Source organism: Gymnogyps californianus, chromosome 3 (assembly GCF_018139145.2).
Source record: "Gymnogyps californianus isolate 813 chromosome 3, ASM1813914v2, whole genome shotgun sequence".
NCBI lineage: Eukaryota > Metazoa > Chordata > Aves > Accipitriformes > Cathartidae > Gymnogyps > Gymnogyps californianus.
Genome location: NC_059473.1, coordinates 62,410,168 through 62,437,572, shown reverse-complemented (window position 1 = coordinate 62,437,572; position 27,405 = coordinate 62,410,168). Strand labels below are relative to the sequence as shown.

The following is a 27,405-nucleotide window of genomic DNA, read 5'->3' as shown; positions in this document are numbered from 1 at the left end:
GATGCCGAACCAGAAGGGCGGCAAGGGCAAGAAGAACAAGCGCGCCAACAGCAGCGGCGACGAGCAGGAGAACGGGGCGGCAGCGGGCGGCGGAGCCGCGGCGGCGGCGGGCGGCGGCGCCGCGGCTGGCGGCGGAGCCGGAGCGGCGGCGGCGGGCGGCGGCGGCGGGGCGGGCGGCGGAGCGGGCGGCGCGGCGGCCGCGGGCGGCGCGGCGCCCGGAGACGTCAAGAGCGGTGAGCGGCGGGCCGGGCCCCGCGGCCTCCCGCGGCCCGCGGTGGCGCAGGCGGCGGCTGGCGGCCGTGTGGGCGGCGCGGGGGGGCCCGGCGGGGCGGGGGAGCGCCCGGCGAGAGGGGGGATGTGCGGGCGGGTGCCTGGGGGCGGCGGCGGGGCCGGGGGAGGAGGGGGGCGGGCGCCGCCCGGGGCCCGGCGCGGCTGCTGCTGCAGCCGCCGCCGGGATCTCCCCGAAAGGCGCGGCGGGGCCGGGGGCTGCTCGCCGGGGTGTCCCCGCCGGCTGACCCGCCGGAGGGCGGGGGCCTCCGCGGCGGCGGTGCTGAAAGCGGCGCGGGCGGCGGGAGCCCGCCTGCCCCGCAGCGCCCGTCTGCCGTAGCTGCGGGCAGGCGGGGGGGGCCGCCCGCCGGGGAGCCCGGTCAGGGGGGCAGAGCGCATCCCCGGCGGCGGGCGGGAGGTGGAGCGCCCGCCGGCTCCGGCCGCGTCTCGGCTTGTTCAGTGCCGAGTTGAAATATCCCGACTTTATTTCAGCACAATTAAAAATGGAGTCCTACTTTTCGGTCCGTTTTATTTGTCGTTTTCCAGCAGTTGGGTTTGTCAGGGTAATAGACTCACTTTTCATCAACCATTTTATGCTGCCTTTCGTTGGTGGGTTGGTTTTTGGCTCGGAGCAATTTTGGTAAGGTGTTTTCTTGCAGAAACTTGCGTTGCTCTCCATGTTTGGAGATAGTCTTGCTGCAAAATGATATTTCAGGCTAAAACTAAAGGTAGGCTGGGATTTTATTACACTTTTTGCTAAGCTAAGCCACCCCCCCCCCCCCACATCTTAGGTCTGCTGCAAGATTTACAAACTGCAGTGCAGAGTCCCTACTCTTGACTTTTTTCCCCTCCCAAGATGGACTTCAGCTTTTTACTCTCGATGCTTTGGAAAAAGTGGGAGGGTAGCTGCAACTGGTTTTATACTTTGTGGCGGTAGTTTTGCCTGGCTGCTGTTAGCGAAAGGTAGTTCCAAGAATCTCACTTCGGCTTTCAAGATGTCTGATTCCTGTGTATTATTTAATGGAAACTTCTCCTTAGAAAAATTAGCGATTAATTATGAATCACTTCAGCTCACAAGGTCTTCGCCAGGCTGCTTTTATAAGAGTATTACTTACTCCAGAGAATCATGGAGAATGCTTAGAATTTCCTTTTTGGTTGGGTTTTTTTTTTTTACTATTTGTTCTAAGTGAGTAAACAAGGGGGGGAAAAAAAAAGATTAGCAGGAGTTAGAGAATTTCTAGAGCGTTTTTATCATGACTTTAGTCAGGTGATATAATATGTGTGACATCCGCTTTGCAGGTGGTGTCTCATACATGACACTGTTGGCTTTTATTTAGTTTTTAAGGTGGGGAGAAACAGTGTTTCCAAATCTTTTCACTCAAGCACAAGTGAAAGCAGAGGTGTGTTTCTGGTGTGGCTGTTTTGCATGGGGTTAATGAAGTGTTGTTGCTTGTGCAGATGCCGCTGAAGGTGATGCCGATGAACACTGGTAGTGGTACAGCTTGCTAGCTGGACAGGTTGTCAGTCATCTTCAGCTGTAAGACTGTGTGACCGAGGTACCTTACGTATCCTTCCTCTGTGCTGGCCAGCTTCCTCAGAAGTTGAGGCTGCCTTTCCGAGAGCTAACCTGAGATGCTCCTTTATTCTCTCTCTCCCTGCTTCCATATGACTTCAGTGGTCAGAAACATCCTCGACTTTTTTGTCAAATCCCCCCCCTCCCCTTTTTTTTCCCCCCTCACAACAGAGGTACAACATTTTCTTCGGCATTTGCTGTAAGCGCCTGGTCCGCACACCTGATCTTTGCCTTGATAGGATCATTGCGTCTAGTCATATCTTTCATTTCAGATAATCGTAAAGGCTGAGGAGTAGATGTGGTTGCTAGCTTTATTTTACATTGGCTACTGCCCATCAGATAATCCTGAGCTGGAAGTTTCGTAAATTGTATTCTCACTGATAAGTCCAAAGCTTTCAACAGTTTTGATTCAGGAGATAAAAGGAGAAACTGCTCCTGTCGTGCTACAGAGCTGGGAATCTGGCTCTCATGTGCAAGGAAAAGATTAGATGATGATAATAGATTCCCCCAAGTCTTCAAAACTGATGAATCTGAAATGAAGCTATGTAGTACAGCCAGGGCCTTGGAGGCAAGTATCCCATTACTAGACTCAAGACATTTGTAAGAGGCTGTGCACTTGATCACTAAGCAGTTTATGGAGGACGCGGCCTGCTGCAGTGAGTTGTGAGGTTAATAGAGTTCTGCTGTACACAGTCAACTCTCGATTATTCATGGGAGACTATCTTGGTTGCGGATTAAGCGTGCTGGGTGCAGGGAAGCTCTTCGCTGTGCTGCTGTTGGACCGTGCAGCTGCATGCTCTGACTCGTGCTGCCCAGGCTCACCGGTCCTGTGGGTCCCTCGTCCCTGGGCTTGCTCTTCACTCCTGCATCGTCACCGTATGTTGTTCTGGAGCCATTTGCATGTGTCTGATATTATCGCTCTCCTACCCTGTCTTTACCCTGGAAAAGTGGAAGATGATCATAAGAACATAACCTGTTTTCTTTCATTAATGTGACAAGACAGAAATATGCAGAGATGAAAGCAGCAGATTTAATAATTGCAAAGTTAAGATTGTCTGTGCAAACCTTGGCTTTGCATCATGATGTCAGTATGACAGTCTAATTATGCAGTCCCATCAGGATCCTGCTTCACTCAGGGAAGGGATAGTGGTTCAGATATTTTTTCTGAAGTCTTCACAGTTCATTATGTGGTCCATGTATTGTTTCTGCCCCCCATCCACGTGCTGTAATGAAACAGAATTTTTAATTTCCTCTGGGCTTCTCCGTGCAACTCTGACTGGCGGTGCCATGTAATATGGAACTGCCATTATAGCACCCCTTTGCAGTGGGAAGATGTTGTTCCCTTTTACATTTTGACAAATTTAGCTTCAATCCCTGCACAGTTTTCCCTCAAAGTATCAGTCAGTTTTTGGCAGGATGATTGAGAGAAGTAAGCTGTTTTTTCCCCTGCCCCAAGAGGGCATCTCTTTATGCTTTTTTTGGTGGTGTTTTTATTTTTGCATGTTCAGAGCTCAAACTGCGATCAAAGGGTTCTAGACTCCGACATGGGAATTGGGAAGGTGGAAGAGCATAACCACTGACCAGACGTGATGGCTTTTCTCCACCTTGCACTGTAACTTTTCAGCAGGTATTGGGATGATGCCCACAAGGAGGATTCACGTTCTGTAGCTGTGCCTTCCTTTCCTATCTCTTCCATCAGACCAAACAGGAATTCTGTATTAATCTTTCTTGACCAAAGTGCATCCATTTTCTGCATTGAATGAGGCACAGGTCATGGGTGGGAGGGATGGACTAATTTAACAGTATCGCAGTGCACAGGAAAACTGAAATGCGATATCACAGAAAGCCTAATTTCTTAGATTCCCTGTCTTCAGAGTGGTTGAATGATATTCCTAATAAATTTTTAGTTTTCTAGCTAATTTTCTGCGTTACTTTTCTTAACCAAACTGGAAAATCTGAACTGTCATCATGTAAAATTATACCAGCACCTCCATGGGACTGTGCACTTACCCCACTGACTCCAGCCTTGTGGATTACCAGCGTTCCCAATGGCAATAGTTGGTTACCTTCATCTGCAGACATAAACGAGTGTGAGGGGGCAAGACGTACTTTGCCCTGAGCAGCAGAAGAGGAGAATCCACAGGATTTACTTCAGATCTGAGGGCTCTGAGTGGCAAATTCCTTCTCCGTTTCTGCCTCGCTGAGCCTGGGCACTTTTACACCGTCAGCTCCAGCCGTTTTATCCCTTTACCCTATAAACTTCTCGCTCTGGTCTCCACATATAGTTGTTTCTGACCCTAAAATTCTTTCTTCCATCCATTTTCTTTGCCTTGTTTCCATTCTTGGTCTCATTGTCGAGTAGACTCGAGTCCTCTTCCTCCTCTTGATGGTCGCTATCTTAGCATCTTGCTGCTTCATCCCCTTGTCCTTGTCACTCTAGTCTCTCTAGCGTTGGTGCTGTGAGAAGATGAGAGACAAGGAGAAGCTGGCTCTCTTTATCTGTGCTTTTCCCCTTTAACATGGGGTTCATTACAGCCAGCTAAATTAAACTAAAAAAATATGGCATAGCTGTCTTTAAATCACTGTCTTACGGTATATTGGCCACCTGTTTTAGCACCATACTTTTTCCCCTCTGGCATAGCAGAGTCCTTAAACTGCAAAAGTGGCAGAGCTGGCGAGTTGGTGGGTTGTCAGGTGGAGTTGCCAGAGGTCAGATTTGTGCAGGATCCCCAGGTATGAGAGTCCTTCAGGGGAAAAAAAGCTGTGGGGGAGCTGGTGGAGGTGGTTGCTGTAGGTCACACTGGAGCATGGTTTCCCAGGGGTGGAGTTCCTGCCGCGGCAGCCGAGGGGTTGTGCGAGCGGTGCCCACTGCGCTGGCCGGGCTCTGAACTTGTCTGTAGTTACCTGGGTTTAAAATGGCCGGCTGTGCTTTTGCACACTCTTCACCTGGGTTTCACAAATTTCTAAGACTGATTTACTTTCAAATAAAAATGCTAATGTGGGGCAAGTGTATGAAGAAGAAAATCTGTCAGCACAACAGTGACTAATGTATTGAAAGCTGTGACTGGCCAACAATTAAGATTTAAAAAAAAAAAAAAAAGATTATATCCTGGAGGTGGGATAGTTAAAGGGGGCCAGAAAATTTGTCAGTGCAATATTTAATTTAAAAATGTATTTTTAGAGCATGAATTGCTCTAGTATTTAAGCGTGGATTAATATTTGCTGTCAAATGTTCCCTGCTGCATATAACATCCAGTTCCAGTTTGGCACCCTGGTGATATTCAGTATTGGCACCTTCTTATTACTTAGCTTGAGGGAGTCCCACTGATATCAGTGAGACCACCTGGAAAATTAAGTTTCTATTCTGTTGCAGTGACTACAAAATTTAATACCTATTAATTTTCTAAAGGAAACCCATTTTGCTTCATAATGCCATTGAATTCTTCTAACTGGAGAAATCAATTGAATGCAAATTTCACTGTCTCTGTCAATGCAAATCGGGTTCGAAAGGACTTTCATGTTAGTTTTAGGATTTTTAAAACTATGCAATTACATGCTTTTGTAGCAAATGCAATTCATGTTCTGCAAATCTTTGCAAATGGAATCATGTCTATGGTATTACTGAATAAAATAAATACTCTCCTTTCATGTGAGCAAGTACACACCCATTTAATTTTTTTTAACAGTTATTTGCTATCAGAATGGTTATCAGTGCCCTGACGGCATTCTGTGTTCATGTGATTAGTCATTTGCTCAAGTGTAGTGCTTGCATGAGTAAGGGTTAGGCTTGATGTTTGTTAGGTTTCATATGAGGAAATAAAGTTTTTGAACTGATTGCTTTACTTTGTACTCGTCCCGGATCTTCCTCCCAGTGATTTAACAAGTAGTGACAAAACAATTTCTAGTCCTTGGAGACATTTGTAAGTTTTCTTCAGCCTCGCTTACAGCCTTGCATATTGAGACATCCTTTGATATTAAAGTACTGTGATGACTGGCAGATGTCCGTCCTCCTCTGCTTTTCTTCCTGCAGTGTGTGTGAGGGAAAAAAATAGAGGTAAACCTTGCATCCAGCTCAGGGTAAAATACTCCAGCTAATCTTCAAGGTGTCTAAATTACAACAGCATTAGTAGGGCATGGGCTTTCTTTAAACAATTTTGATAGAAATTCAAATAATTTCAAAGAGGCCTCTTGAAGCAGTAATCTAGTCACTGGAGTGGGTAATTCCGTTTTGAAAGCTTGCAGGATTTAGAGTGGAGCACTGGCATTTCCCGGTAGACTTTAGTGACATTTATCTTGAGAGCATTCACTTTAACCTTTATCTCTTTCTCTCTGTCTCTCCTGCAATAGTAGAGTCTATCAGTCCTCCTTCCAGGGCTTGAGAGGGATATTGCTGTTGTTCCTGTCTTGAATGCCTGCTGGGAGAGGAGGTAGCTTCAATCAGAGCCTGGCTATTGAGTGTGCCTGGCACTCCCTGTCTCCAGCTCTGTGCTACCGATACCCATTTCGGGAGCAGTGTACAGTCGAGGTCTCTGTGTACTGTACAGATGCCAAAGATGGCACACGGGCAGGACTGGGAGCCAGCACAGCATCGTGAGGGAGATGTCTATTGGAACCGACAGCTCCACACTCAGGAGCTGCTATCTTGCAGATGCTGGGTGCTGCAGCTAGGGTGACTGCATCTCCTGTTTCCCACTGAGTTTCTACCAGCTTCTTTAGCCTTTAGCATGGGAAATAAAAATACCGTCTGTCATATTGAAACTTGGGAAGGATAGACCAATGACATAAACATCCCTAGACCTGAAACTAGAAGAGGTGCTGATACCACTTGATTCAACCTTTTTTCCTTTTTCTCTTCCCTTCTTGTGCTTTTGGACTGAGTCTGGTGGCTAGCTGGCTCTGAATCTGGGCAAGTCCAGCCTGTGATGTTTACATCTGTGCTTGGTATTAGGGCATCTACTGCTTGCCACAGTTATCTCTTTATTCCCAGCATGAGTTGGAATTTGCCACTGAAAACTTGCTAGGGCAGGTGCATTAGAGTCTGCTTTAGTTATTAGGATGTCTGTTTCTTGAGGCACCAGGGTTAGTTTTCTGTAACATTTCAAGGTATTAAAAGCTATTGGGAGGCAACAGTGAGAGAATTTAATGGTGGAAATGCTTTTCTGTGAGGATGATTCATGTGCGGACAAAGCAACAGCCAACGTTCAAAACATGTTAATGCCCACCAGTCTTGAGATAGTCACTAATCTCTGCATTCACAATGATAGAGGTCACCAGGAAAATCCACCTTACGCTGAGGAGCGCGAGGAGTCTTCCTGGCCTGGGCACAATTGCTTGTGGCATGGAGGACCAGTTGTTGCCTGACCTGGTTAAGCCAACTCAGAATTCACACGGGAGTATCAGGAGTGCATTGGCGTTAGCTGTCCTGGTGCTGATACAGGTAGAGGCTCAGGCCTGTTCTCTTTTGGTGAACTGGTGATATTTTCAGTTGGATTGAGGGTATTACAGCACAAGCCAGGGCAAGATTTCTCCTATGCAGAGAGGGTCCTAAGCAAAAGCCAGAGCTGGTGACTGAGTTGTTCTCTGTGTTTGGATGACAGGTATTAAATAAAAAGAAGTTGGCTAAGTTGGCTAGGTGAAAACTGTACGGATTATGGTGACTTCTACAAGACCGTGTGAATTCTCACAATGGGTTTCAGCAGCGTAGGCAGTTGGTCCAGCTGGGAGCACAGATGACTGTGTAAGCAAACTGCAAAACTATTGTGCACATGTAAGTGCCTGTCCTCCTTAGTTTGTATGGTTTTGCTCTTGACTTTCTGACTTACTTTGGTGGGGTGATGGCTGAGCTGGGAGTGAGTGGTTGAATAAGAGCCACAGATAACTGACTTTGTATCACGTGCTAATTACCGATTTCATAAACAGGCACTAGCTCTGACTGTGCTGTAAGTTAGAAGGTGTTAATGTGGCAGGTATGAGTTAAGCCTTCATGATTTCTATGGCATCTTCCCACTGCTGTGTAGTTGCTAGGCCTTTCTCGGTTTTGTTTTTTTTTTTTGTGAAGAGACTCTCTTGGAGGCTACGCGTGAAGTCAGCATAAGTGAAGTGCATGGAGATGGTTCTAGCACCTACTGAGCCCTCCAGGAGTCCCGTCATCTGAATTCCCAAGTGAACTAGGGTTTAGCAGCTCCAAATTACCTGAAATCTTTTCTAGGGGAAGGTAATCACTTCATGTGACTGCTCACCTAATAGAACTAGTGACGTCTTGCACATGGGGCAAGCGTGCCAAGGAGAGCCGGGCTGCTTATGGCTTTGTTCTCTTTAAGTCCCTTCTGAGGGTAAATATGGACTGCAGCTACTTGGTCCTTGGGGGTAGGATTGAGCTCCAGATTGGCATGTAAGCGTCAATATGTAGGTGCGTACATGTGGAAAGCTATCAGCCAGACTCCCATTGCAATGAGGAGTTGTCTGGAGTCAGTGGCTCTCAGAGCGTGATTCACGTGGGTCTGTGCTGGGTGTCACGCCAGCCTGAGCTCTGTCTCACTGAAGATGGACTGCCGGCGTTGGCTTCTCTTTCCAAGAACGTAAGAGGGAGTCTCGTGCCACGGAAGAAAGCCTGTGTTTTAGACGGCTTACCAGGTACTGCTGTCTTGTTTTTTCCCCTCCCTCCTGGAGGATGACTGGAAACTTTCATCTTGATTGGTCTGCAAAGATTGCTTAAGAAGTTTTGGAGAGACATCAGTCATCATCAGTGAGTGTTATCAATATAAGCCATGAGCCGAGCTGTTTGGAAAGACTTCTCTCTTACTCTTTGTTGGCTGTTATTTGTTGTTGTTGCTGCACTGAAGATCCAAGCCTGCCTTTTGGATCCACTTGTGAAACATTTTTTTGCATTGCATTCTTCCTGCTGCATTCAGGCTCTTAGGAAGGTGGCTGATCATTTCTGTATTGCCGTATTATTTGTACTGTTTAAGCAGTTATGGCAATACCATTTTGTCACGTCTTGGTAATCTTTTGAATATTAGGTTGTATTCCAAGGTTCACCAAAGCAAACACATTGGACAACTAATACAAGTTTTCGGTTCAGTCTGTTTTGTTGTTGTTGTGGTGGTTTATTTTCTACAGCTGCATTTACAGTATTAGCACAATGATATTGTATGACTTCAATTAAAATAAAGCTATGCTGATGGCAAAGGAAATTCAGAAGATTCATGCAGATGGTTGGTAGGGAGTAGCCTTCCACAGAAATGACTCAGCTCTGGTTCAAGCTGGCAGAGTGAACAATTCCTAGCTGTGTAGGGTTGTGAAGAGAGCACTGTTCATGGGAAAGCGGTGGCAGAGGTTAAAGTGCTTGATTTGCAAAGTATGTGTCCCACAGGTACCCTTCTGGCCTAGGTAATGTGCTGGCAAGTAAAGTGTCCTTGGCATAGATGATTAGATGCTAGAGTAATGGTAGACCAAAAGCAAGCCGTAGTAAGTGTCTTGCAGCCGATCCAGTGCCAAGACCTTACCTTTTTTTTTTTTGATAATTTCTTTTTCCAGATCCATAACAACCTACTGTCGCCTGACAGTTGTTTTAAGATGACAGTAGGGCTGCCTCTTCCAACAGCCGCCGTGCTTCTCTCTCTCTCCAGTCATGTTTAACACCTCCCTTGAGCTTTACCAGTGATCGCAAGTCTGCGTGGTGAGCTGAAACCTACACTGACGAGTACAGGAAATAATTATCTGTTTCTGTCCACTGACTGAAAAACTCTGGTGTTTAACACAATGGATAATGTGGGAACGTGGCGGGGGAAGAGCGAATTTTGCTTTAGGCGTCCACATTGAGGACTTGGAACAAATGAGAGCAGTCACGAAACTGAAGCCGTGGAGTCATTGCATTTGGCTTGCTGGGTGCATCTTTGGTTTTATGATGGGTGTGTAAACAGAAGTAAACAACATTCTCCTCCATTTACTTCACCAGAGGGAAGTTCCTCAGGCAGCCGTTGTTCTGCTGCTTTCGTTTGGGTCATAAAATGGAAAGAGTGGTCTTCATATACCCTCTTTCTTTTTTACTAAAAGGTAGAAACCCATTAGTGTGTTTTTTTGGTTGAAGGAGATTTATCTCAACTGTCTGTTTCTGTTCCTGGCGTTTATTGATGTTTATAAACCTGTACGGAAAAACTGAGAAAAAGCCAAACACCCAAACCAGCTTTCTTGCAATCTTCTGTCATGTTCTCGTTTTTGAAAGAAAAGTTAATTTTATGGTAGTTCTGTCAAACATAAAACATACCCTTGTTTAAACAATGAGCTATCTTTGCTCAAATGTATGTTTGTTTGGAATATTGTATGTTATTTCTGTTTTAGAGGACACTTATGTGCTGCCCCTTGCAACTATTTTCAGAATTACTGATCAAAATCACTGCAGTGGAGTATGAGAAAACATTGATTTTTTAATGTGGAAGCATAACTTCTTGAAAGAAGCAGCGTGCAATTGTAGTTGCAGCTTGGCAGCCTGTCTGTTACAGCTGTGCACTTGGGTCTAAACGTCGAAGCCGTTCTGCTACACAAAACTGCATGCTGTCTTGTTTTGTTCTCTTGGGCTGTGAAAACCATATTGAAACTGAGACATAAAATAGAGGTACTTTTATGGTCATTTAGGCATTCTTTCAGAAGGGTCTGCTGGGAGGATGGATGCTGCTCTCATACCTGGTAATCTTTCATTCTTCCTGAAGTTCAATTTCGTAACTTTGGAAACCAGAAATCCGTTGAGCTATTAGCTACTTGGAAGCAAATTATATTTAGGTGACAAACCAGCTTGGGGCTGCAGGTGTGGATGGGCAGTCTGGCCGTGTGAATTTCTGTTTACTCCCCTTTATTGTCTCTCTTGACAGTAATCATTGTACTGTTATCGTAAAACATTAAGACAATTCTAGCTCTGACTTTTTGAAGAATAATCTCAAAATGCATTTCTAATTAATGGGAAATAGAAGGGCTTGATAACAAGAATTTTTAAAGTTTTGTAATTCTGTAGTAAGTGCTTTGTCTCATTTATAAAATTATGATTAAATAACCCAGAGCACTTTCAAGGGTGTGAATTGATGGGAAGAGCTCTTCACATTTGCTAATGTGGCTCCCTTGCTAAGTGATCTGAATGCTTTCTCTTTCGCTTCTAAGGTGTATCTGTTGCTGTGAACTGGGAAAGTTGCACAAAAAATTGCTTTGTTTTCTGTTTCTCATTTATTCTTTATGTAGGAACGCGTGGCATGATTATGTTTGGCAGGAGACACGAAGGGAGAGAAGTCTGCAAGGGATGTTCAGTCCTGCATAGTCTGTTTTGTACAGATAGACCTGCTGGAATTTGAAATATTAGGCAGAACCAAATGTTGGCTTGAGGTTTCTATAGGCTTTTCAGGTAGTGGAGTTTTTGACTTTCTTAAATACGGGGATACTACAGAAGTGGTAGAACTTTCTACTGAGACAACTTTCATTAGCCTTGCTGGGCTCTTCAGTTTCTGTTGTGGAAATACTGCAGTGGTTTTATCAAGGCCGCCTCCAAATCAGCAGACTTCGTAATAACAAACCTGTATCAGTGCAAGCAAGTGCTTTGACTAGCATGGCGTTAACCTTGCTGTGGAGCATGGCAACATGGCAGAGAGACCTGGTGGTTTTCTAGAGTATTTCCTATGCTACTACAGTGACAGTAGTGAAATGTCCGGTGAGTCCCTGGACAAGGTGAGTAGGGAACAGTAGCTTCTCCTCTTAGCAATGATGTTTTCCAAAGCAATCTCAGTGCCACCACTTAGCAATGCAGTGGAGTCTTTTGCGTGGGGGAAGGCTCTTGTTCACTCTGTTGCTTTCTTCCAGCTGCTCTAGACCTGCTTTTGTTATGGTGATTGTGTGACCAGCCATTTCATACCGACTAGATGATAGAAAATCAGACGAGGGAACGTCTGAAAACTTTGTAGTCATCTAGTTAACTTAAAGGTTGAAAAAGACATGGCTGTCCAAAACTTGAAGCTTTTTCTTGCTCATAGTTATGCTGTGTGAGAAGTTCCTCAGGTAATCTGGCATCTGTAAGTTCTCAATGAGAAGCTGGAGAAGATGCCATTCCACAATCCTTCCATTGACCAGACAGGGAAAAGGGGAAAAAATCTGTTGAAAGGCACCTTTACAATAGCCTCTAGACACCCAGTACATGATCATAATCAAATAATTGTGGACATGTTCTGTGGAATACACGGGCTGTGGTGTTTTTTTCTGTATTTCAGCCACTTATTTTATTAATTTCTTTTTTTTGTCCACATAATGAAGAGGCTGTAAACTTCTCAGGGGGCTAGAGTTCATATGTTTTTGCATCCAAAACCAAAAACATGTTCAAAGGCTAATCAAGGAAACACTTCTCTTTTTTAGTCCGTTAACTATGCCAGTATGGATGAACAAGTGTAAAGTCTTTATTCTAAAGTGGCGATCTCTAGACTTGTCTGTATAGTAACTTTCTCGGCTGTCAGCTATAATTATACCTGCGACCGTTAGAACATTTACACTCCGAAACACAGGGGGAGCATAAGTGGATTTTTGGCGTGTTCTTCCTTCCTGCCTCCTGGCAGTGGTGGAAAGGAATATGTACCAAAATAGATGAATACAGGAAATGCATAAGTGAGAAGTGTTCATATTGGTACCTCCGGTATCTTGCTGCACATCTGACTTCTGACGGTTTGCCTTTAATGGTTTCAGTTTAACTGGCTTTTCTGAGATGAATTGCATAAGGATGCTATAATTGCAAACTATACCTTCAGACCTTAAATATGATGAAAGAATGACTGACAATGAAGAAAAACTTTGCAGAGATGCTTGGTGTGGCGTAGTGTGACTTGAATCGAAGTCTGGGAGAGTGGGTGGGAGAACTCTCTGAACTGGTAAACTGACAGATTTTGTTTCAGACCGAATAAGTTACTCACTTTTGCTCTTGGCCAGCGACGTTATACTCAATAATACACAGTAAAAAACGTGGAGAAAAATTAGTCATTGGTAGCCAATAAAATTCATGCTTCTCAAAGACATCTCAAAACCTGCATGTTCTTAGTGGGCTTTTCAGAGACCTGAGACAACTAATAAGAATATAGGTGTCATGTATAGAAGGAACTTCCAAAGAGTCCCTAGGGAAAGCCTCTCTTATCTCTGTTCTCTCCAATTTGGTAATTTGTTTTTAATGACTGAACAAGTCCGTGTTTTGAAATAAAATAGGCTTTTTTTGCTTTAAGATAATGTTTTTGGGAATGTGCTTTGCTTGCAGTTTATAGAGCAGTCCCTGAAGGAAAGGTATTGCAGAAAATTCTCCTTGCAACTGTGCCACTTCTGGCATTAGAAACGGAGGCAGAGAATATAGGTGAAGGATGTGGCATCTTCCAGGGAGCGGCTCGGGAAAATTTTCTCGTGCTCTTGTGCCAGTCTCTTCTGGGTAAATAAGTCTTAAGAGCTACCGTAATCTTGAATTTACTGAAGGTAACCTTGAAGATTTTGTTTGTTTGTTTGTTTATAGCCTTTTAACAAAAACTTGTTGGGAAGGGGCAAAACCACTAGCATGGCAAAGATCTGTTGTTTTAAAGCATCTCGTTTGTGTCTTGCTGCTGTAGGACAGGTGATGATGGGTAGTATGTCTATTACTGAGAGTCTGAGTAAAAGTAAACGTAGCAGTGTAAAACCTATCATCCCACCGCAAATTATGTTGTATTATTTGTGCTAGCAGTGACAAGAACAGGATTAAAAGCAATGCAGCCGAGTGGTGGTTTTTTCCCTGCTTATCAGACAGCAGTTTGCAGTCCTAAGGAAAAAAAAACCTGGATCACGGCAGCCTCTCTCCACAAGGTTCGGTGGACCTCTGTTGCAAGTCCTGAGCTCTGGGTGAGACTGGGGAACTGCAGGGAACTGTGTGCTCTGTTTTGCACGGGGTGAGACAGCACTTGACCATGGAAGACCCTGAAGAAGCCTGCTAGTATTTGAGTGCAGCAATACAGAGGTTAAAAGGCAGCCTGCCAGCCCTGTTGGAGCAGTATTTTTTGGTGAAGTGGAGGAAGTAGGAAGTCAGAAATACGGAGGAGAAATATTTGTAATACTTGAGTAAGCATCTAAAAACTTCATAATTAGAAACTCTTAAGATCCAATAGAAACTCCAACTGAAAATTTCCTGTCCTTTCTGTGCCTCCCAGCTGCAACTGAGCAGCCAGAAATGGGAGTCATATGTAGTCAGTGGTACTTTGGTGAGGGAGGGGAAAATGTCAGTGGTCCATAAATGCAGAACATTTTTTGTAGAGCATTTTTGTGTAGAAGCTGATATTCTTGCAAGGAGAGAATTGAAATAAACTGTTCTTTGCTCAAGGATATAGCAAAGACTGCTACTTTGCTGATAAAAGACCACGTGGCATTTGGTTTTTCTAACCTGTCTGTGTTGCAGAACTATTTGGTTTGTGAAATTCAGCTATCCAGGAGGTCAGTGATGGTGGTATAGTGTATATTTGCCTAAGTAATGTAATGAAGGCCCTCCTTTCTGTACTAGGAACATAAGCTGTTTGTCTTGCTTTTCAAAGTCCTCTGCTTCCTCCTTCTCTCCCTAGCTGTTGTCTCTTGCTCAGTCCCAAAGAAAAGATCAGTTCCGGCCTCTCCCTGTGATTGCAAAGCCAGGCTGTATTGCCTACTTGTTTTTCAAACAAACATCTCTGTGTGTTCTCCCCATGTTGCCTCTCAGGCTTCAAAGCAACCCTGCAGAAACATCCACAAAGCTTTCTCCTTACTTCTTAAGGCCTTGCAACGGTATCCACAAACCCTTGAGGAGGGCTAATGCTTCTGAGGTGCTTTGGCTTTGAATATTAAACAAACTGTAATGTCATTTTGTTTCTTTATTCCCTCATTTCTGTATCTCCTTTCACGTACTTAACTTTTTTTGGCAAAGACTGCTTTTTGCCCTGACCCAGAGCTAGTGCTTGTGGGCCCTTTGATAATACAGATCATGAGTAAGAGCTCGCTTGCGTTATTTGGCACGGTGTTTAAAAAAGTATTGCAGTAAGCGGGCCATTAAGTTATTAACGTATCTGTGTTATCTTCCACAGAAGCCCCTTGTGCTACTCCACTGATCTGTAGCTTTGGAAGGCCGGTGGACCTGGAGAAGGATGATTACCAGAAGGTTATATGCAACAACGAGCATTGTCCGTACAGCACTTGGATGCACCTTCAGTGCTTCTACGAGTGGGAAAGCAGCATTCTCGTCCAGTTCAATTGCATTGGCAGAGCCAGGAGCTGGAACGAAAAGCAGTGTCGCCAAAACATGTGGACAAAGAAGGGATATGACCTGGCTTTTCGCTTTTGCTCCTGTCGGTGTGGGCAGGGTCATTTAAAGAAGGACACTGACTGGTACCAGGTGAAGCGAATGCAGGATGATAAGAAGAAAAAATCAGTGTTGGAGAAGAGCACGGGAAGGTCGATGGCAGAGTCAGCAGAGGAGGCCAAAAAGGGCAGGCCGGCCAACAAGCCGCAGAAAGGCTTGAGTAATGACCTCCAGCGAAGGCACTCGATGGACAGGCAGAACTCCCAGGAGAAGGGCGTCATGGGCGGCAGCTACGCCGTTCGTTCGCCTTGTGTCTCTCCCGGCCAGTCCCCACCCACTGGCTACTCTATTCTTGCCCCCACGCATTTCAGCGGCCCTCGTTCCTCGCGATACTTAGGAGAGTTTTTGAAGAACGCCATTCACCTGGAGCCCCATAAGAAGAACATGGCTGGTGGGGGCATGTTCAGGAACGCGCATTTTGATTACGGGGCAGCTGGCTTGCAAGCACATAGATCAGGACACTTCGATGCCCCTGTGCAGTTTTTGAGAAGGCTCGATCTATCTGAGCTGCTTACTCACATCCCCAGGCATAAATTGAATACTTTCCATGTGCGGATGGAAGACGATGCCCAGGTGGGCCAAGGGGAGGACCTTCGGAAGTTCATCCTTGCTGCTCTTAGTGCCAGCCACAGGAACGTTGTAAACTGTGCGCTATGCCACAGGGCGCTGCCAGTGTTTGAACAGTTTCCGCTGGTGGACGGGACCCTGTTCCTTAGCCCATCGAGACACGATGAGATTGAATATGATGTTCCCTGTCACCTTCAAGGTACAGGTTGTCTGTCAGTCATGCTAGGTTTCATTAAATGATGGAGCTGCCGTCTGTGCCCTGTCCCCCCATTACAGATTTTCATCCCGATTCTGCATTTTTAAGCAGTTCTGTAAAGCTTGAAGTCACGTCCAAATTAATCACGTGGATCAGATTGAAACACTTAGAAGGAATTACAAAAAGCAAATGCCATGTAGAAAGATCCATGCCTTGTGTTTGGGTTTACAACTAAGAGATTTCTCATTCGGTTTCTAGGTAGACCATGGGAAGGTTTTCCAGCCAATCTGTTCTGCAGCGTGTGCGTGCTGATTTATCTGTTGTGAGCTTTACTCCAAGATACACATCAACCTTTCAAACAACCTTTTAAATTTAAGCATGCTGCGCTGCAGCATGGGTGAAAGTTATATTTGTACCACCAGTGAGATGAGATGCCTCTCATCTGCTTTCAGACAAGAGAATATCAGTTTTGTTTTATAGCAAACTATTTTTTTTTATATATGGAAAGGATTATAGTCTGGCCTATGTTAACACTGGACTGGAGAGGTTGGACGTAGTAAAAGTAAGCTTTTAATAAGGTGGGTTGAAGCAGCAATGGTGTAGTGAGGGTTTTAGACTTATTTCCAAACTCCCGCCTGTTTGGAATGCATCCTGATCATGTCCCAGCTCCAAGCTGAGTTGAGACCAAGGCATGTATTACTTTTCTCCTCCTAGAGAAACAAATGGATGTGGGCTAGGATGAGCTTCAGCTCTTTGTGAAAGCTGTGCCCCAAACTAAGTGATCGGGGTGGTACACGGCAAAAAATACCTGTCCTGATGCCTGCTGGCAGCCAGCATGGCTAAAATAAGTCAGAGAAAGTATACGTATTTTGGTGCTCAAAAATATAGAATTATATGTTGAAAAGTGTGTTGGGAAGGCATTAACGAGAGGTATTTTAACATTTAAGTTTCTCTCCTTTCAATAAAATTTGTTAGTATCCCATGCATGGTCATAATACATGTTATGTAACATTCCTTTGCTCAACAAACTTTGTATTTTTTTTTTCTTTCCTTAAATCACTGTACCCTAAGTCACTAAACTGTATTCATGCTAACATTATTGTTTCTGTCTTGCCTAATGTACTTTAAGGTGAAAAAATGATAGGCAAATATACAAGCTAAAAAAGCTCCAGGATAAACAGAATATACGTATGTGAGATAACAATGCTTATTTGCTTTGGTGGGGAGGCATGCACAACGTGCTTATGATTTTATCAGTACTGATGGCTGGTTTAGTAATAGTGAAACTCATCAGTTGTTAACGTTTGCCACTAAGAATGAAACTCTGCGAAATTATTTTTTTTTAATTAATTGCTCCTTACCTATTGGATGATACATCTGAAAAACTTGCTCAGACAAGATGCCATGAATAATTAATTGTTAAAATTTTTACCTCCTTGTCCTGGGTAAAATGGTTTATTATCTATCAGAAGTACTCTTTGAAATGAAATTAAGCTTGCAAGGTGCTGTTCCAGGGTGTTATTTTCTCTTCAGTACGGAAAATAACTTCTTTTATTTCAGGCATGTTTAAGATATCAGGTGCCTCACTTCCTGTATAACAAGGATCCTGAAAATTAAGTGGTGGGGGAATGCAGTATTTTAATGTGCGGGAACAGTGCAGAACTTCAGATGGGGAAAATTATTTTATCTCCTTGCACAACAAAACTTTTGTGCGTGGAATTATTTGAATATCTCAAATCTTGAGTGTTCACTTTAGGAACAGAGTTTATTATATTTGCACTTTAGTCTCATCGCATCACATTTTCTAGAGCTGAACACGCCAGTGTGGAATAACTCAATTTTTACCAGCTCATACTAGCGAGTTTATTTTTTATATATATTTTAAGAAGAATCTGTTTTTTCCTCTCATTTTTTTTAAAATAGTTGGCTTGAAAAACAAAACAAGTCAAAAACCAAACCATTAATTTTGAAAGTGTCTGGTATGGACTAATCATAAATTGTTAATATTTTATTCCCTTTTATCTAGAAGACGTACAAGATGTGTGTGTTCATTAAATTACAGGTTGTGATGTGTTCAGTACTTCGATGCTAAAAAGCACAAATTGCAACCCAAAATAAACACATATTATATGCAGTCCTGTTTTGTAGCTGATCTGTAACTGCACTACTTCGTAGCTTTGTCTTATTTAGCAGTGCAAAATATGGTATATTACAGAATTAGTACTCTGTGCCAGCCCACTACTAATAGGCAGCTATTAAACTAGAAATCGATTCAATCACTACAAATCGGGCATAATCTAGATGCCAGATCTTTGTAATTTGTGTAGGGCTTTTTGTTTTCTGTGAAATTTGCATCTTGGATTTTGCATTGGTGAGTTTAGTCACATTTATGTAGAGAAAATATTTCATTTTCAAGTCTGAGCCACTTGATTTTTATGGAAGTCAGTATAACTCAGGTTTTGAAAGTCATTGTGCATACAGAGCCTAAGGTCACAGTAGAGCTCGATAGATTTGTAGTTCTGAGTGACATGTTAAAGTCTGTGTAAGTGTAATATATAATGTTTTAAAATATACTTACTGTTAAGGAACAGTCAGGAAAAAGTACATGAAAGAAAATTGCTCTTCTGGCTGTTGCTTTTTTCCATGAGGAATATTAGGTCCTTAGTTCCCTCTTTGCTGGAAGATTTTGGCAAGTTGTTAAATGAATCTGTACCCAGCTTGCTAATAAGCTCCAGCACTTCTCCACTTCTTCTGTCAGGTGGGGATGAAGCTAGGGCACAATCCTGGTTTTGGAAACACTGCAGCTGATCATATAGCTTAACCTGGCATCTGTTCATGCAGCTTAAGCAACTCCTTTTATAAAATATTTTGCTAAGGTCTACCAGCAAATGGAGGATGGGAGAGTGGGCAGGGTGATGACTAATTCCTGAGTTTTGCATCCATGGAAAATAGCTTCAGTCAAGCCCTATGTATTTCCCATAGAGAAACATTTTTTACTTTATCATTCACCCTTTAAAAAAAAAAAAAAAGATTTTAATAAGGTGTGATTTGTATCACTAAGGGGCAGAGAACACATTGCAGGAAATGTCTGTTTTAATCTTCTGTTCTAGTCTCCTTAAGAAGTGTCTTTCCTGTCCACAGGAAGGCTTATGCACCTCTATGCTGTTTGTGTAGACTGCTTAGAAGGGGTTCACAAAATTATCTGCATTAAGTGCAAGTCCCGATGGGATGGAAGCTGGCATCAGCTGGGAACTATGTATACCTACGATATTCTGGCAGCATCTCCCTGTTGTCAGGTTAGTACCATATGTAAATAAGACTCATAAGGTGAAATTCCAACTGATGATAAGTAAAGCCAAGGTTTGTGTTTCTCTTCTCCCTTCCCTTCTTTCATCCTTCTTTTCTACCCTATGAGTGCAATACAAGAAAGCTGACCAAGTCCCTGTCCCTTTGTCTTAACTTACGAGGCACAAAGGCCGATAGCTAGACAAAAACCAATGCAATGGTCAGTGGTTATTACTTATGTTTTTAAATAAAGCCCCTTTAAATGCATCCACAATTAAATCTGATTCTTAGGATGATCCCTAGCAAGTATCTCTGACATCGGGTATAATTCTAGTAGTATTTTAATAATAATTGCACATTCTTAGCAGATGTTTCATGTATTCACGTTTCTTTCAGTTGCTTGAGTTGTGTTTTATCATAAGATAATTGTAGCAGAAAAGCCAAGGGAACGGAAAGGTCTAAAGAGTCTTTGTGCTTGGAGATTACCCAGCTCTCCTTAATCTTTGCTGCAACTGACTCTGGTAATGGTACTCCACCAGAGCCTGAAGCAGCTTAGTTTTCATTAAATGCTCACCTCATCTATACCTTGGGTGAGAAGTATCCAAGGCCTGGGCTTACTCCAGAGTAGACACATGCCTGAGGCAGCAGGGTCATCAGCATCCAAGAGAATTGTCCATGTGAAGGGCAGCGCACTTTTGTTGTGTAGGTAGGGGTAGACAGCCGTGGAAAAAGCATTTGTCTGGGAATGGCTCAGTGGTCCGCTTGGGATGCTCAGGAGCGGGCTGTTGCCTTCAGACATGTGGGTGTTGTTACTGGGTTAGGACAGGAGCCTCGCAGAGATGCACTCATTCAAAGCGTGATCACTTCATGGTAATGTGCATGCTTAAGAGCAATCTCAAATACAGTTTTGTCAATATGCGAAATGCCATTTTATTTTAAATTTAACATATTTACCAAAATGCGTTGCTCAAAAGACAAGTGGAGTTGCTGCTACTGGATGAAATGACATTGATAACAATTATAACTAAAGACAGAGATATGACCTCCAAATTTAGTGCCTCTTGAGATTGTAACTTTTTTTTTAAAATAGGGACTTTTAAAGATAAAACACTGATGCTGACTTGGTAGCTCTGTAAAAGAAGGAAATTTAAATCTGAATTGCTTCTGTTGAATGTACAAGACAAGAATTAAGGTCTCATTATACAAGAGCCTTAATTATATGATTAATGGACAGTGTGACAGTACATGGTAAGTAATAGAACTGACTATGAAATCATTAGCTGCAGTGACTGTGATTGCCAGATAATACGCATTATTGTTTCACAATGATTGTTACAGATGAGTCTGTGCATACAGAGGAATGACATTTAAATATGGTATGTAATTTAACTCCGAATTGCCTTGCTAATTTCTATTTTGAATAATTTCATACCTTATTTCAAAATATTTAATTATACATCACAAATGTGCATGTAGGATAATGAACTGCAGCCACTGTCAGGTTACTAGCAGATAGCTGATGTGCTGGACAGTAGCAAGGGGGAAGACAACACTTTGGTTAAGAAAATCGTACAAATCCATGCCCTACTAGATTGCACTTACTAGAATTTTTGCTTTTCAAGCAGAGCAGATGGCTGTGGAGCTGATGGTTTGTTTCTTGTTGAGTCTTGTCTCAACAGTAATAATACTTTAATAATTTCTTCCTTTCCTCATCCCAGGAAAATTTCTTAAATCAAGATTGCCATAGAAAATAATTTTTTGTTCATTTCAGTGAAGAGCTGAAGCTTTCATTAGCGTATTGGGCTGCAAGGTTAAGCTATGATACAGCTCAGGCCCTCGCTGCTCATTTGCCACCTTTACTCTTAAACTCCTTTATGGTCTCAAATCCCTTCTACTTCTCTTGAGTATTTCAAAGGGCCTGCTGAGCTTTCACACCGCCTGTTGCTTTCTTTACATCAAATGGGCTGGGTTTCTCAACTAGATTTCTTCTGAAGACTTACTTTTTTTTGTTACTGCTGAACATTAATAGCTCTGTCTGTCCTCACCCTTGACCTTTGATTATTTCTCATATCCACCCAGTTAATATTGATCCTTTCTCAGTTGGATTTTGCAGAATAGTTTGTGTGCTTGAAGTGATGTTTAGTTTGTGTAACCTGATATGTATTATAAATGTTTAAATAGATACTTAAAGTGATACAATACCATGCCATGCTGATAAAGTAGATCGAGTTATACATTTGTTAAGCCAAAAGATTAAAATGCTGATATATTTCATAGACAGATCATGTTCAAACGTCAACCTAGGCAGTTGAATTGCATGGCACAAATGTAAAATTTCTCTGTTCGCTTCGGGGCTTCATTAATGATTTATTGAGACAGCATTTCTTGTGCTGGGGATTGAGGAATTGGTTCAGAGATTAAGCAACACAAAACAATCATTTGCATATATAAATTTAGAAATTCTCTACCTCCTGTCAGTCAAAGTGGGAGGTAACCTACTCTCCAGAATTTGGTGGTGGTATTTCATGTGAAAAACGTCGTGTATGTGAGTTACCAGTCTGGGTGAGGAATGTCCTTACCAGCAGATCCCATTACTGCCAGTTTCCTGACTTGCCCCTTCTGCTGCCGGGGCGGGCAGGGCAGGGGGCTGCGTGTGACACCCTCTTTTTCAGAGGCAAGGAGTGGAGGCGAGTTTGGTTATTTCAAAAGGTTTTTTTTGTTTGTTTCTTTGTTTTTTACAGGCTCGACTGAACTGTAAGCACTGTGGGAAGCCAGTAATAGATGTACGGATTGGCATGCAGTATTTCTCTGAATACAGCAACGTCCAGCAGTGTCCTCACTGTGGAAATCTAGACTACCACTTCGTGAAGCCATTTTCTTCATTTAAAGTTTTGGAGGCTTATTGACGAAAGCTTTGCTTTAGTAATAGCTATTTTATGGGTATTTCAACTTTATTACATATCTTTTTATAGGATTCATTCTGTGATGAAATTTAATTTCTTTTCTAACTGAAAGAGCAGCTTCTTTGTCTGTGTACATATTAATATGTATATATACATGTTGTTAAAACCAGAATCCTCCTGACAAGATCTCTGTGAAGGTTGGAGGCAAGCCAATTTAATGGCCTTTGAATATATCCCGAGTGTGGGGTAAAGTTCAGCTAAAAATGATTTGGTTTTATTTTTTTGTATAATTGTAATACAGTTTATAGGAAGGGTGTGGGGAGAGATACAGGGCAGAGAAATATGTCCAGTTGGAAAGTGGGTAATTGTGTAGGGTTGTAGTCCCTCCAGCTTGGTGGAAATGGGAAATCCTTGGAAAGAAACCGTCCTGTTACTGTTGAATTCATTCAGCCTTTCGCATCGGTTCCCACGGGTGCAGGAGCTGGCCCTGTGCTGCCAGTCACCCCAGCAGGCTTTCTTCCAGATTTCCCAAGACGGAGTAACCTAAGGTATTGTGACAAGTGAATGTAAATGTATGCCAGAAAATGCAATCTTGAAATGAATTTTTTTTTTTTGGCGTAGCGTCTTCCTGCCGTGTGCGTTTGACGTGCGTTGCCCTCACTGACGGACCGTACAGCAATAGTACTGCTTCCACCGGGGCTGTCATGTGCCCAGCCGGGTCATCTGTTCATACCAAAACAAGCTGGAGATCTTAAAATGCTTTATTTAAAGGTGTTTCTTCACAGACATTTGAGGGAAGAAACAGGCTGAGCTGAATGGGGATGTGTTTGTATGTGTCTGCTGGGGCTGAGGCTTTGCTGCCTACTGCGGACTGGTTTGACTGGTGTGGAAGGAGGACCATGAAGTGGGATCTGGGCCGTCAGACCTGTAAGAGCTGAGAGGTACTGAGTACGAAACATGGCATCGCTTTTTAAAACAATTAATTGCTGCACCTTTGTCTGTCAAAATTGCGTTGAGGCCAGGATCTAAAAACTTGGAGACTTTTTAAGAAAGCAAACTTAGCGTATTTACTTTCTACGTGCCTCTGTGCTGTACATAATAGACTATGCATTAGGCAGTGAATTTGTATCACAGGGCTTGGCCCTGTAGACTCTGCAGTTGTTGTTTCTTTGTTCCCATTTCTCCCTTCCTTAAATAAAATTTTTAAAATAGGTCATTAATCTTTTGCTTGGTTTCTCAAGCCAATTGAGATTTAGAGGAGGTTTGGGTTTTTTGTTTTTCTCCATAGTGTATTTATGGAGTGTTTGTCCACTCGAGAGGTGTGGGTTTTGTTTCTGTTTACAAGGTGGGATTATTTTTTGTTTCTTCTGAAGTTTTTTTTTTTCCAAATTAGAATCTTTTTAAAGAGTGTATCTGTTGAGATCATGATCTTGAAAATGGCCCTGATACTCTGCCACCCTGGGAAAGAAAACAAAAAAGTCAGAAGCCAAAAAAGTGTTTCATATGCTGGACTGAGAATTATGCTAAGTTAAGAAATCAATGTGCACATAAAACTCGGAACTGAATATCCATGTTTCTTTGTGCATAAGAATGCCAAGCTCACAGTTTTATTTCCTGGTTGTCTTCACTGCAGAATTAGCTCCTTTTAGCATTAGCCAGTCTTCGAGTAATACCCAAGCTGCACAGAGGGCTTATGTTGGCACAGATGACTTACTGCTAACTTGAGTGGTAATGTCCTTAGAAGCCAGCCAGCTCACGTTAATGGTTTTCACATCTGGACTGTCTATCTCGTACAGTTACACTGGTGATCCGCTGCTGGTCTGAACAACAATGTTAGCAGGCTGTGGTAGCCTTCATCACCGGCGCTCCCCTCCTTCTGTCCTCGCTCCTGGGCTTGGTTTTGGGTCTGGAGCACATCCTTGGGATTTTGTGCAGTTGTTCCCTGTTTGTGAAAGTTTGGGGAAAACTTGTTTCCTTTTTGAGGAGAATTACGGGAAGGACTTTGAGAGACTTCTAACAGTGTCCTGGTGTGGCTGCCACAAACGAAGTTACACCAAGCCCAGTTGCAGTGGGACCAGCACTGTAACCATTGCCCATAGGAGCAGGAGCTGGCCTAGGCATACCTGGGCTGAAAGGTGTCTGGCAGATAAAACCTGGTTAGCTGTGCAGTGTAGACTTCCCTTATGGAGAACAATCAAATTATAAATTGAATTAACTCCTCAGGGAGGATGAGCCCTTCAGCTTTGATGGTGTGTTGAGCAACCTGATGGAGTTAGGGTGGCTAACAAGGTTTGGAGCTGCGTTGCCTGGCAGTACTGTGAAGAACCAGACCAGATAGACAACGGCTAGACTGTTCCAGCGGCCTGAAATCACACAGCAAAGACAAAGTTCCTGTAATGAGAAAAATTAAAGGATACATCTTTTACGGTAGTGTTTGGTCTTGAGTGCAAGTCACTCATGCCATGAGTCTAGGATGTTAATTCCCACATAGGCTACGTGGCATTGTGTACCCACGTTTTCGCGCACTCGGCGAGGGGAGGTGTCACTGTACAACACACATGGTAGGGGAGAAGTGGGATCTGGAGTTCTTCTAAATAGTTGTTCATTTGCTTTCCTTAGAGTAGCTTAATTTATAATTCTGTTCTTTAAGTACTTAGATGCCTCTCCAGACATGTATGTGTGACAATCAAGAATGAGTAGACATGGAAAAAGGGAATTTGGCCAGCTTTAAAAAAACAAGTGTATGAAAGTTTGTACAGTGTATTCAAGTCAAAACCAAGAATGCAGCAGACTGAGAAAATGGGAAGGGGAAAGCATATTTAAAGTCTTAACAGTGACAAGGAGTTACATACAAATCTATCCAAGAAAACAATTTAGTTCTCCATCAGCTTTTTCTTTTAATTCTGCTGTTAAGTGAGTCTTACCTACTGCTTGAGGAAATGCCTATTTTCTTGCAAAACACATCTCTCAACTGGAGGCTAGCAGCACTTGTAGCACTGTAAAAATGATCCTCGATGGAAACCAGCTGAGCTACAGAAAGATTCCTCTGAACTTCCACTCCAAAGTAAATTGTCCCTAATTTGTAGAGAATGCTTTCCCTGCTTCTTGCTAATACTGAAAACTGGTCTTGGGTTACTGCAAAATGCAGTATTTTCTGTAACATGCATCAGATTCCAGTCAAGCAGTCAGGCCCACCCTTTGGCCATGAGAGTTTCAACTGGGCTTTGCATAAGTAGAAAGGCAGATGTAACTTCTTTGGGACCTAATGGCTACTTCAGAGGTTAAACTAGACCACAGTTGGTTTGCTTTCTGTCTTGATGAGCACTGGAAGTAGTCATGAGCTTTTAAATGTGTCAAAAGGGAAATTATTTCCCTAGCTAGGGAGCTGCTTGCTTTGCTTGTTTGGCTAAAGTTTATTCTTCATTACCTTTCATTTTTCTGATGCTGTGTGTTCTTTTTAATCTGGCCTGTGGTCAGATTAAATTATGCCTGAAATATGTTTTGTAAACGAGAATACAGTCCTCTGGATTTGGAGGTTCATTCTACTCTTCTTAAGTGCACGATACTCCTTGTGATAGTAATAGGAGTTGCATGTGCAAATGGCTTTTCTTTCCAGTAGTTAACTCTGTTTTCCATAGGAGGGGCTTGCATTTAGATAGACTTCATATTTTGGATGTGTAAAAATGAATTCATCCATCAGTAGGATGTTTAAAAGTAAATTTTGATAATCGTAACTAACACAATGGACATCTTTTACATGATGATGTGTAATTTGACATCTACCAAGGTGAACAGCCTGTAATTCTTGTTCTATCTAATGCTGCGGAGTCATTAAAACTACAGTGTTCTATAGCCAGCCCACAGACTATCCTATAGTCTATTTGCATTAACATCTCCAGTAGTGAGCAGTGTATTCATGATGAATTTAGTTGGGAAAATAGGGAATATTCCTACAAGGGAGGCATCTAACCCAATTTCTTTTTTCTTTTTTTTTCCCCATGTACTCTTCATTTTGCTGTACCAGGTAACCGAGGACAAACATGTTGTTGTAAGGCCACTGGTGAGAAAACCCCTCAAAAATATACTTGTCCATAAAGGTTTCTTGTTGAGACATTCTTGGATTGCACTTTTGCAGATGGAAGAATATGTACATAGCAAATGAATGTTGATGAAATTAAAATAATTGATTATGATATCATTTGTGTGTGTTGTTAGAGAATATTTTGTTGTGACTTCTCTGTATTAAAAAGTAATAAATACCAGACAGCTAACGGTGTGGGTTCTTCTTTCCCCCTTCTTCTCTTGACTGGTGTCTTACACCTGCTCTTTATAGAGAGACTTACTCTAGTTGCACTAAGTATTAAAGGGCACAGTGAAAACAGGTTTTCAGTGTCAATTACAATGAAGCTTTGATGTAGTCATTTTGAAGACTGCTGTACTAAAAGGGTGTGGGGGTGTATGTGATGTGTCCCCTTGCAAAAGAGAAGTCCTGTTCACTCTGTTGACATTGGAAATGCGCCTCCCGTAGCGTAGCATGTCCTGCGGGAGCTGTTTTGGGAACGCCCGTGTGCTGCACCGGCCGTTGCCAGTGGGGATGAATAGAGGACAGAGTGCCGAATCCTTCACTTCTGGTTGAGTCGGTTAATGGAAATATGCCCTCTGGTGCCTGAGAAATATCAGAAGGGCTTCTGTAGGGGAGAACGCAATATGATAGCACTAGGCAAAAGGATTTCCCATGTTACGACTGAACACTTTATCTCTGAAACCCCGTTGCAAGGGAGGGAGCCTCAAATCCTTGTTTCCTGCGTAAGGTTTTCAGCAGTCTGACTAATCATCTAATCATGCATTTTAGCAAACCTTGCTCCATATCCTTACAGCATGATTTTTCAGCCTTTGCATATTACCACAGAGAAGTTCAGGAAGGATGTAAATGATCAAGGCAATCTGGACTTACAAAAGATAAAACAAATACTGCCGCGAGGGAAGGAGGGCCACGGCTCAAGAGAGATGAGGTGTGATTTGGAGATTGGAAACACTCTAAAGAGCCAGCTGTAGCTGTTCAGGTTTCATTTTGGAAGCAGATACTGTGGCTGGCTTGAATAACCTTGAAGCTGAAGAACTGTGTGTTGTGTTAATTGTGAAAATACTCTGGATAGCTGCCTCTTAAAATATGAAGATCTGTTTATGAGGTGGAAATGTCAATAAGCTACCATCAAGTAATTGCAAGTGAATGTAGTGATTCCATATCGATATTTTGCTG

General features: G+C 42.9%; 1 protein-coding gene across 2 annotated transcripts; it reads left to right on the top strand.

The window, feature by feature from the left end:
* Positions 1-26,416, top strand: HECA (hdc homolog, cell cycle regulator). Of its 2 annotated transcripts, XR_007766192.1 has the most exons (5): positions 1-233; positions 14,920-15,960; positions 19,099-19,253; positions 21,984-23,086; positions 26,170-26,416. XR_007766192.1 is itself a non-coding variant. In XM_050894088.1 (4 exons), the coding sequence occupies exons 1-4, from the start codon at positions 2-4 to the stop codon at positions 22,146-22,148; spliced, it is 1,593 nt and encodes a 530-aa protein (XP_050750045.1). In that variant the 5' UTR covers position 1; the 3' UTR covers positions 22,149-26,416. The 2 variants fall into 2 exon arrangements, 1 of the variants encoding a protein (XP_050750045.1); XM_050894088.1 differs by having other exon boundaries at positions 21,984-26,416.
* The last annotated feature ends 989 nt before the right edge of the window (positions 26,417-27,405 follow it).

What these genes read in the sequence shown, in the direction of transcription:
- HECA (XM_050894088.1), top strand. Translation starts at nt 2, where the DNA reads ATGCCGAACCAGAAGGGCGGCAAGGGCAAGAAGAACAAGCGCGCCAAC. An exon ending in GCCCGGAGACGTCAAGAGCG is followed by an intron (nt 234 to 14,919) that starts GTGAGCGGCGGG and finishes TATCTTCCACAG; the next exon opens with AAGCCCCTTGTGCTACTCCA. An exon ending in CAGCATCTCCCTGTTGTCAG is followed by an intron (nt 19,254 to 21,983) that starts GTTAGTACCATA and finishes TGTTTTTTACAG; the next exon opens with GCTCGACTGAACTGTAAGCA.